The 11,351-nt window shown below is 40.8% G+C and overlaps 1 protein-coding gene across 1 annotated transcript; it reads right to left on the minus strand.

Annotated features, from left to right (window-relative positions):
* Positions 1-2,115: 2,115 nt before the first annotated feature.
* On the minus strand, positions 2,116-9,804 carry LOC119724456 (cathepsin B-like cysteine proteinase 3). Its single transcript, XM_038195516.1, has 7 exons — positions 9,666-9,804; positions 9,157-9,366; positions 8,092-8,210; positions 6,665-6,894; positions 4,960-5,076; positions 4,088-4,216; positions 2,116-2,684 (listed from the first exon to the last, which is right to left on the minus strand). Exons 1-7 carry the CDS (start codon positions 9,801-9,803, stop codon positions 2,608-2,610), a joined length of 1,020 nt encoding a protein of 339 aa, XP_038051444.1. The 5' UTR covers position 9,804; the 3' UTR covers positions 2,116-2,607.
* Between the last annotated feature and the right edge of the window lie 1,547 nt (positions 9,805-11,351).

The following is an 11,351-nucleotide window of genomic DNA, read 5'->3' on the forward strand; positions in this document are numbered from 1 at the left end:
CTAGCTTGTTGTTAATGTGGAATCTGGACTCATACCAAAGGTGGTTCTGCATTCATACAAGCTTGACTTTTATCACAAGTACCCATATCTAAAACTTAACCAAAATTAATACCTGAACCATATTCTGCCCTAATATTCACGCAAGGTAATTAAAGCGTTCAATGTTCAATCTTTCAAAGAGTCCATATTTTCACTAACGCCATATGAACAACTTTGCCCTGAATTTGTGTGATAAACCACGGACCTTCTGTGAAGCACTACGGCGTGGGGCCCTGCATAACAGGTGAGATGGACTGGACCATTTCACACAATGAGGGGATTCTAGCTGCTTTACACAGTATGGAATATACATGTACCAATACAAATATTGGAGTTAAAACTGTTCAGCTAAATAACGTTTTATTGTATAAGCACTCGTGTTTTCTTTAGCACATTAACAATGGTATGAATACAATATTTGATAAGCAAACCACTTATTAATGTTGTACGTAAAGGCGAGATAGCACAAACCATGCACAAACACATCCTCTAGGGAATAATGCTATGGTCCGACAATCATCAACTGCAACAAAACTCGTTTTGCCGAAACCCACAGCATGTTACGAAAATAACGAAAAACCTATGGTACGAAGGTATATTCATGCACTGAAAAATGTAGTTTTAAGGCGCTCAATTGGAGAAAAACGAATATGAAGAGGACACAGCAAACAGTTTTCCGACATGCTTCTAATGCTGGCGAGACGAATGCGTGGCCTGACCTTGTTCCCCGTTCAACCTATCAATACACGCGTGGTTATTATGGAGCCAGACTACAGAGACACGTTGCATATTATAACCGGGTCATAATCTGGAAGACAGACGTTCAATGCTTGGAAGCAAAATAACCTTTCGTCCACTCTTCCAATGAAAATGATACCTATGTGAGTGGGACGGACATTTCATGTAGTTTATTCAAAAGTGCAAGTTGAGTCTGTGGGACAAAGAGAACGACTGTGCCGTTCAAGTTAGTGAGACAACCCACCGGAAAATGATCAACAATCGTGTTGACCTCCATTGACTTTGCCGATGTTGAGGTTTTATACGCCCGGTTTGGAAGTGAAAAAAAAGTCGCGTGCACCATATATTTGTCAAAACTAACCGAACTTACTCTGAACATTGAAATGCGTAGCGAGTTGGTGAGAAACATAGACGTACTTTCCTTTTACTGACAAAAGTTTGCAATGAGGGCTCTGTTTTCGTGTCACTTTCCTGCACTGAGCGTAGGGTCACGGAGCTCCGTGAGCAGATGCGCACAAGTTGTTGTCATGAGACACCAGTAACCAAAAATGCACCAATCAGTATTTGTACCTCATCCTCATTGTAAAGAAATCAACATACATTGAGAAACTATTGTCGCGCAATGCATTTTTTAGAGGGCGCACTTTAGTTCTTTACTGGTAGCCAGCGGGGTGCGCGTGCACTCATCCAGGTTTATGGGGGCACCAGCCAATAGCGCCAGTGTATATAAACGGCCACTCGCTCAGCTTCGCCCTCTTTCTTCTGTGGCCGGAACCCGAGCGCAGTCGTCCGAGGCAGTACCGCTACACTATACTCAATTACCACAATGCGCATGATATTTTTTTGAGTAGCCAAGGAAAACAAGATTCACACCATGCATTTTTGTTAAGATAAAAAAATATCTCTCAAAAGCTGGAAACTAAAAAACGTTTTCCACTGCCGTTGGCGGCGCAATGCGTATTTTTTTTTTTTATTTTTTCAAAGCCGGTCTTCTCAAAATGGGCTCGCGAAAATTGGCGGGGCAATATTGAAGTTCTTGCGGCATATCTTTGGAAATAAATTGAGCCACAGAAATGCATTTTCTGTCATAGGAAAGCCAATGTTTTGCGCTTTAACATAATGTACGTAACTTGAAAAGTCAAAGGTGGGGATTATTCCACGTTATGATATAGCAGGTCACATTTATCTTTATTACGAAAATCTTGACACAGCTGCATACCAACGAAGGTCGTTGTTATACTGGACCCTTTGCAATTCACTTACGTTCGTCAGTATGTCAGAATGATTCTGTTAATAATTTGTCATCACAGGAATGTATTTAAAAAATGCTGGTATAGACTTATTAATTAAATTAAATGCATGGTTTACAAGTTTAATGGCAAAGGAGCATACAAGAAACGGGTTTCTAGAAAATAGAAGAATTTGCGGCTGGTATTTTTTTTTCAGATTCACATTCCAAATTTGTACGATATATACTCGATTATAACATATTCCTGAGCTATACAGGCTGTGTAACGATTCATTAGAATTGAAATAACAGTGATGCTATGGTTAGGCTACACTGAGATTAATTACCCATATCTTCCTTTCACCAAGAATTTCAAAAGCAGTTACAATTTATTTACGATAGCATAGTTTTTAAACAATTTGTGCTGCGTTCCCACTATACTCATAATAATTCAGATCGTTATATCATTATGCCTTTTTTTATTTAAACAAGCTGTGTAAATAGCACTGCAGATTGGGGGTGTGTCTTAACCCACTGGTACAAGTATAACATTGTGTTACATTGTGTTTTTCAATAAAGAAGTCTGGATCCCGCGATAGTTGTTACTGAATCACTTTTCCTGCATGTACATTGGCTTCTAAACCACACTCATCAGTACCACGGAGAATCTTGACCAATCCTGTTGAACAAAAACACACAAGTATCAAATAAAAAACATTCTGGTGGAGCTGCCATAGCTACTTCGTGCCTTTGCCCGTGGTGTCTTTCATTCAATACTGCAAATCTCACTTTTTTAATGCAGTGTCGAGAGTACATATACGTCTTGCTACTATTGTATAAAACGGGCCATTCGCATCTGCACTCTATCACATCCTCGGGACCACTCTGCACCTCTCTTTGCACATCTACGCACCCTCACTCTTACTGACATCAACAAATTGCACACTGGGATCTTTATGTACAAATCTACTAACAATCTTCTCCCTCGCACATTCTCCTCATACTTCACCTCAGTTCATGAAATTCATGATTATTCAACAAGATCCCGCAATAATCTGTTTGTTCCCTTCACTCGCACCTTGTATTCTATCAACACCCTTCGGTTTTACGGTCCTTGTTTATGGAATGCCATCCCCAATGACATAAGAACGGAGTCGTCCGTGGGTCGATTTAAGATCTCTTATAAACGCGTCCTCCTCTCCCATTATGTAACATAGTTTTATTTCTCTCCTTTATATCTCTCCTTTATTTCTCTCCTTGTTTATTCACGTTTGAAGTCGTCATCGGTTTTTGAATTGATATTTTTTGTTCTTATTTTGTTTGTTCTTTTTGCCGTTAGCTATCGTCGTGTAAGTCTTTTGTCTTGTCTGTCTCGTCCGTGTGTTGTTATCATGTTGTTTTTCTGTTGTTATTGTTGTCTGTAAGGGCTGTTTTCTACAAGCCTCGGCTTACTTAAACAGCCCAATACTCCTTAGTTTCTTTTGTACATTAATCGAAATAAGTTTAACATTTCTTCATAGCGTATCTTACTGGTATTAATTTTCTTTTTTTGAGACATATTTATTTATTTGTTATCTTGTTATCTACCAGATTTCTTTTTTTTATTGATGGATGTATGCTCTAAAGGAGTATGGAATAATTGTTTTCTTGAATTGAATTGAATTGAAGTGATCAGGTGAAAACGAGGAAACGACCCTGCGAACGAGGTTTGTACTGACGTCTCACCGATACTGCCATCTTGGATTTATTTTATTAGACGCGTGGGCAAACTTTGCCAACGTGAACCTGTTATACATATTACACGTCACATTTTATTTATGTCTGTCCCATGACCACAAAATGTAACCACACTTTCATGTTACTTGTGATTTCTATTACAATGCTTCAAAGGTTTCGAGATACGAAAACGAATTCAAATAGAGACATTAACAGATAATTACGATATCAAGGAATACAAAGAAGTAAGTCCAAGATGGCGGGTAAATGGAGTCTTTGCAGGGAGTCATCCCCGGTGCTCCTGTTTTCCTCATACAGGCGCCCTTGGATTGACAAGAAAGTACGCAAAAGTAAATTCTGCCTCACCTTTATCGCCCCACTCAGAGTTCCAGGAGTTAACACAGAGCCAATATTTCTGATTGTTCTCCACGCCCCAACCTATGATCTTGACCGTGAGCAGACCAACTCGAGTCTCTGTCTTGTGTTGATACACACCTTCAGGTTTAATGCCAATTAAAAGCAATGCACAACTCGTTAGAACGGTTTGAATGCTGATAATTGATAATTGATAATTTGCAATTTGGCTGCTTTCATTTGAATACACTTTAATGGATTATTTGGGGCCGCATTATAAGTCTGACGCCTCATAGGTTCGACGCCTCATCAGTCCGAAATTTCGGACTTATGAGGCGTCGGACTTGTGAGGCATAAATTCTGCCTAATAGGTCTGACAATGGACGAACGCTGTTTTGGACTTATGAGGCGTCGGAGCTATGAGGCGGAATAAATAATTGTTAAGCCTCATACGTCCGACGCCTCATGAGGCGTCGGACCTAAAAGGCATCGGACCTACGAGCGGACCCCATTTATTTTGCTTGGTATGCGCGCTCACATACCTAAGTCAGACAATTATGAACGTAAATCGTGCATGCAGGTTGACAATTCTATATTCACAGTTCACATGCCATGTCTCATGCTGTAAATTTTACTGAGAGTTCACACATTTCATGTTTACATACAAATAAAGTAACATCACAGTTTTGTTATTCGATGTTGCCTTATTATCGATCCATTTCTTCTCCTCATGACCAATTCACCCCTCAGATGTATGAATTATAGGGACAAGTTAACTTACTACTATTGGCTGCCCTAACCCGACGTATTCAAGTCTGTTTTGGACAAAAACGTCTTACAGTGCCCTATTGATAAAACATGTGGCTCGATTGTGCAAGGTTTACCTGATCGGTAGTTCAGAAAATCTTGGTAGAGATTCATGTCCGCTGACACGGGGCCGCTAGTCATAATGTCCTCCTGAATAATAGTCTCGTTAAGTGGAAGATCGTACCTATAGTCACCTGAAGATTCCCAAAACATAAACACTTATTTAAACCCTAAAGGGGCCGGTTTATTTCGACCAACTCTCAGCCCGGGGGGTGGGGGTTGGATTCCGCCGCCCGCCCTAAGATCTCGGCCATCGAGTGACGGAAAATTTTGAAAGTCGGTACATGCATAGAGCAACTCTTCATAAATATACCCAGGAAATTTCATGACCAAAGGTCATAGGGTTTTGGAATTATGGCTAATTAATTGTACATATGTATGAATGACAATTTGGGTCTGTGTACACGACGTATGTGGGAAAATTCAGTTCTCACGGCGACAACCTATCGTCCGATTTTTATGTTTTTGGTGTCAAAAGATGCGCAAGGCTCGAGGCTAAATAGTCATTAAAGCTTGGGTCCCTTTTTTTTTTAAAGGCTATCGCGGAAAAAGTCGGGGGGGGGGGCGGATTCCGCCCCGGGCCCTTTTAGGGTTAAACATTATGGTCTTCGTGTGCGAACAAAAGAGGGCGCGTTTTTGAGCTCCGTGGACGGGGGACACAGCGTGCGCGAACCGTACTGTAGGCATACTGGTTCGTGCGCAAAGTACGCACGACTTCCTGAGTGTGCAAAAGCTACAGCAAAAGCGTCTTCGCGTGGGCAATGCAATGGTCTCCGAGACTCATCTTCGCCTCCAATAACTTTGGAGACATTTGAAATACGCAGTGGATGGATCGGGAACCAGTCTAGACCATCCCCAACTCTCCGATTCTGGCCGTTGATGGGGTACTTGTGCACGGAGCGGATAAAGTATTGTTGAATGGTTTCTTGGATATAAAACATGCGCATGTGAGTGAAAAGGTATTCCATTTTATTCATAAAGGATGCCAACTATTCACTTGAGTTACTCCGTGAAAAATAGCATTTTGAAGGGACGCTTCTGATGACCGTTATTAATTAACGAAACCTCCTTAAACAACACTTCACAAAAATAAATGGGGCTTGTAACATAATGTAGGAGTCTGCGCAGTGTTCTACATTGTCCCCGAGGACCGACCGATAATTTCTGTCCTTGGGAGTTGGGTATTTTGTTGGAAACGGTCCTCTACAGATAGTTTGTGTACTTAGTCTATGGGAACGTGTTATTTTAAGGGGACAAAGGGAACACATGGCATTGTCCTCGAGAGTATAGTATAACAAGAGTGGGTTTACTCTTTAGGCCCCCCAACAAAGTCTCCGGTTTCTGGTATGCGCGCGCGTCGCCGTAGCCATGCGCGTCGGCAAAATGAAAAAGTTTTTTTTTTCAATAAAAGATGTCTAAAAACAGCCAAACTCACTGGTTTGACTGGAATCCTGCTGCTGCACAATTTTAAAGTGTTTTTAGATGGGGTGATGATCGAGAATAAGCTTTATGTGTCCTCTCCGGACTCCCATATATTTGCACTAAGTTTAGTCGGGCACCATTTGCAGTCATCAGCCGACATTTGAAGCAAAAAAGACAGGTAAAAAAAAAAAAAAGCCGCGTCGCCGCACCACTTTTTGGGCAAGCTCCATACCAGAAACCGGAGACTTTTTTTTTTGGCCTCGCTTTCTGAACATTATGATTTTTACTCAGACCATATACCTTTCTTCTTGTCCTCTGCGTACGTCTTTGTGTAGCCATTTATACAGGTTTTGTTACAGTAAGTTGAATCAGGTGGACTCTCGCACGGGCCGTAGCTACCCGTTTCGTAGTGATCGCAGGGCTTGTAGGCGTACGGTCTGCAGCCGTTGGATGTATGGTACCCGCCTCCGCTCACAAGTCCATCTAAGACCCATGTTGACCAAGCGTCAGCACTGTAGCCCCCAGCACAGCTTACAATACCAATAAGAAATAACATTTAGCATAACACAGGTATCGCAAAGCCAGTACTAGTAAACTCACTGCAGAACTTACAATCAAGCCCCAACATCCAATGGGCCGAGCTTGAAATGCTTCAAAAAATTGTCTCGAATCATTTAGCCTTAAAAAAAATCAAGTGTACTGTGACATAGGCATTTCTTTCTCATGTTTATTCCAGGATATTTATTTCCTAAAATCGTCACCGACACCACGAACTGACGCCCGGTGGTCAGCGTTGCAAAAATACAAATCGGAGAAAAACGCTTTTGAAGGTTTGACATGAATTTACTGAGTAAAATATTCCATCTATCTTAGAGGTTTTAGTATCACTTAACGTGAAAATGCAATTAAATGATTAAGATGGGTGTCAGTTCGTGAAAACCAAAAATGACGCGTTTTGGGAGAGTGCACGCACACACTGTGCATGCGTGCGCGAATTCTCCAAAAACACGTCAATGTTCGTTTTCACGAACTGACACTCCCTAAAGCCCGGTTCATACTTCACGCGAAAGCATGTGCGAAGCGAAATTCATGTCATCAACAATGGTAGACGCGACGAAGTTCGCTTCGCTTTCGCTTTCGCGTGAAGTATGAACCGGGCTTAACGCTATTTCACGCGCGCACTCTCCCAAAACACGTACATTTTGGTTTTCATGAACTAACACCCTGTGCAGGGTCTCTTTGTGGTAACACAAAATACCAGAATTGACCAATTTCTTGTAAATTTATTAGTGAATTTGCTTATTTTAGATGATTTCAGCAATTTTAACTTCGTCATGCTAAACTTCACAATACAGACTGCTGATATGTGCAAAACAAATTTTGAATTTAAAAAAAAATTGTGTCAGTTCGTGGTGTCGGTGACGAAATGTAACCCGATTTGCCCGTTGACTTACTTGTGACTGGTGTGGCGTACTGCACTTTGCAAAAGAGTGTGGTAACTATTGCAACAGAGTGTGGCAAGGTGATCGTCGTTGAAAAAAAATAATCAACCACATATCTTTTTATGACACCCAAACCAGCCCAATCTACACTCCCCAAAAAAGCTGCAAATCATTTAAAAAAAACACAAAAAAAACCAGACAGTCGGCTAAAAAAGTGTAGTTTTGATATTTTCAGAGCCTCTGGGGGTTTTGAGTGTTTTCGAGACGATACATTTTTACTCTTACCCATCAGGAACTTCATGAAACACGTTGCAGGTCACAGCGTCCGTGACAGAGTAATTAAATGGGGCGGACGGATGAACAATGCACTGTCTATCTGTCATTGCCCCAACAGCAGAGAAAGCCTGTAAACACAAAGGAACAGTCACAGCCTTGGGGTGTTGTGTTTCATTTTAATTGAGTATTCAAAATAGCTTATCCATGACTATTTGTCGAGAGCCCGTCACATATCCGGTTAAAAATTAACTGGTGGTTGGTCTGTAACACTTTTCCAGTGTCACATGAAATTTGAACTACTTTGAAATATGGTACCAGTACCGTTCTATTTATTGAACGGTCACAGTCCTCGCGTTGGCATGCACATAGCAATACTACCACTGAGTCAGTATTTCATAGTCCTATTTCACAATACAACGGCGCAGCTGCATTCTGCGTCACGAACGCAGTACGCGCAAAGTGCGCGTCAGTCTCTCTCTCATTTTTAAGAAGTTGTTTTCCAACACTCGTGAGACTGGACATAGCTAGAGGGGTGTTCCCCCACCAAAAAAAAAACACTGTTGAACAAAAACATTGGAAATTTATACTTCTTGACTTATTTCGACGGAAAGGTTTGTTTGTTTTTTTCCTTCGGCTCGGGTTATTATCAACATCCTGTCTCCAAACCGGTCTGAAACAGAGTTTTGAAACCTCTGAAGCACACATTCATTCCCTTAGCAAAATCTGGAGCAATTCGCCCATAATAAATCCAAGACAAGACAAGCCTAGTAAAGCCGGTCACAGAGTACACAATTTCTACTCCATTGAATTAGAATTCCTATTTACTGGCCGGATACAGCCTATTACATGTAATCATACGCAATACTGTCAGGAGTCGAATCAGCCAATACCTCGGCACTAGTCGGCCTTATTTCACACTACTTCCATCTTGAATATGCATTACTTCCCCGGTAGTGTCGACCGATTGTGAGACAGTACGTGCGTTTCCTTCCATAAACCAGTGACAGTAGCGCGTTTGACTCATACATATTGATGAATGATATTAAATAGTTCATAAAATTTAGTAGCCTTTACCCAGGATGCACGGCAGCGGCCTTGGTCATTGACGCGGCCGATGGACGGGCAGTTTGGCCATTTAGTACGAGCGTCAAATTCTGTGGGTATGGCACCAGCTCTATCGTATTCGACTACAGGGAGCTTGGGGGCTTTCTCCAGTGACAACCCGGCTGTGCTGAAACGATCCAGTACCGACGCAGCAGTCTCACCGGCAAAGTGGCGTCCAGCCTGTAAAATGAAGAAAACAATAAGTGTTATAAAATGTTGACTTAAAAAAGCACAAGAAGATTGCTTTCAACAGAGAGATGTTTTGGTTGCAGTAATTGTTAGGTTGCAACCATATAGGTTGCAACCATATAGGTTGCAGTAATGCCTGTTCTTACACAGAATTTATCACCAGAGGTTGCAATAATAACTACACATATGTTGCATTACATTTACACAGGTTGAAGTAAACACACAAGTCAATATGTAAGCGTGTAAATTAGTCGTGGGTTTGGCTGTCCTGTATAATGGTTATGATTTACCCTCCATGTTGTGTCCATCGAGTTGATTTTCTCCACGAGGTCCGCGGAATACTCGACAAAGTCCTGCTTGAGTGACTTCACGGGAGAAGACGACACCGCGGCCAGCAAGCCGAGAAAGACTGCAAGCAGGAGCTTCATACTGAAGTCTTGGAGGAATAAAGAAGCTCATAGAATTCCACAAGTTCAGAATCTGATAGCGTTACTTCATTGTCAACTTGGATCGTCAAACTAAATACATGTACATGTACAATGCAAATGAAAAGTTCTTTCTCTAACTTCACATCTATGAACATATAAGTAAATATTCCATCTTATAATAAACCCATCTTATAATTAACCTATAATTCCATCTTATAATAAACATATAAGTAATGAGCCTTAAGTGTTTTGGAGAACATTATAGATGTGTTTACCGAGAGTAGTTGGCACTTCCACATGGTTAGTTATGGTATTTAAAGGGAATATACAACATTTGCAAACATCGAAAAATAAAACTACCAAGTTTTTACGAAATACCTTACTAGGATGTTGGTAAATAACAATCTCAAGCATCTTGTAAAATTATGGCACCTGGTGTGAAGTCATATTCAAGAAAATGGTATGTTTGTATACATTTCCAACGGTGGTCGGCCGACCAGCGTTGGAAAAACCTAACTATTGTTCAACTACTGCTCCAAATTTACCATTTTTTCAGTTCAAATTTTGTTTGCTATAGGTTACATGTTCATGAACGGGTGCAGGCCAGCAAGACTGGTTCCCTTGGCCTTGCCTTACAATTTTCCATCATCTATAAATTGATCCATTTTATCTTTTGTGGAGTCAGGGAGCCAGACTACTTGAACATTTTTGTTTTCCTTGATTATTCCAACCTTTTCGAACACAAAACTTCACAAATGTCAGTGTAACAATATTTGATCTATTATACTAACCCCTTGAATAGTTCATTTCCGAAAATTACAGCAAAAGCCAATGATGTACATTCCCTTTAAGCAGGTGTTTTTGTGCTAGCGGAATAAATGTCTTATCGAACAAATGTATGTTTACCTTTTAGACGTAGTTTCCAACTCGGAGTAATGAAGAGAGCCTGCGCAGAGTTTGAGGAACTTGCCCAAATGGGAGCAGGGTAGTTCTATCGCGCCTAGTACCTGGTAGTATCGACTCAAAACCAACCCTGAACCCTCTTAACTTCAACCTTTAACCCAATTGACCTAGGCTACATGTAGACAAGAGATTTAGAGCAAACAGTCACAGACCAAGCACGTGCTTAAGTGTCTGGTTTAATGGTCCTAAAGTACAACTTGGTTTCAGATAAATAAAGTTGAATTCAGTGTTAACTGAAAGACTAAAGGCCGGTGTATTATTCATGCGAATTTCAGTATAAATTGAATGCGTTAGGATAACGCGGCGAGCATTTCAGTTGTTGACGTCATGAATTTCACATCGCTTTCGCTTCCGTATGAACTGGCCTCGGGGTTCAGTACACTAATTGATACATTTTGTTTGCCGAAGTGTCTCATGACAAATCGAGTCATTGATCGAATTATCAAATCGACTCCTTGATAATTTTTTTCACTGAAAACGAAAGAAATGACGTATTGTCTTTAAACGATCCAAGAAATATACGGGAAGTGTTCAGATACTTTCAGTTCTATAAGTATTCGTAGAATTAATACATACTTCTTCACC

The sequence above is a fragment of the Patiria miniata genome, unplaced genomic scaffold, assembly GCF_015706575.1.
Source record: "Patiria miniata isolate m_02_andy unplaced genomic scaffold, ASM1570657v1 HiC_scaffold_18, whole genome shotgun sequence".
NCBI lineage: Eukaryota > Metazoa > Echinodermata > Asteroidea > Valvatida > Asterinidae > Patiria > Patiria miniata.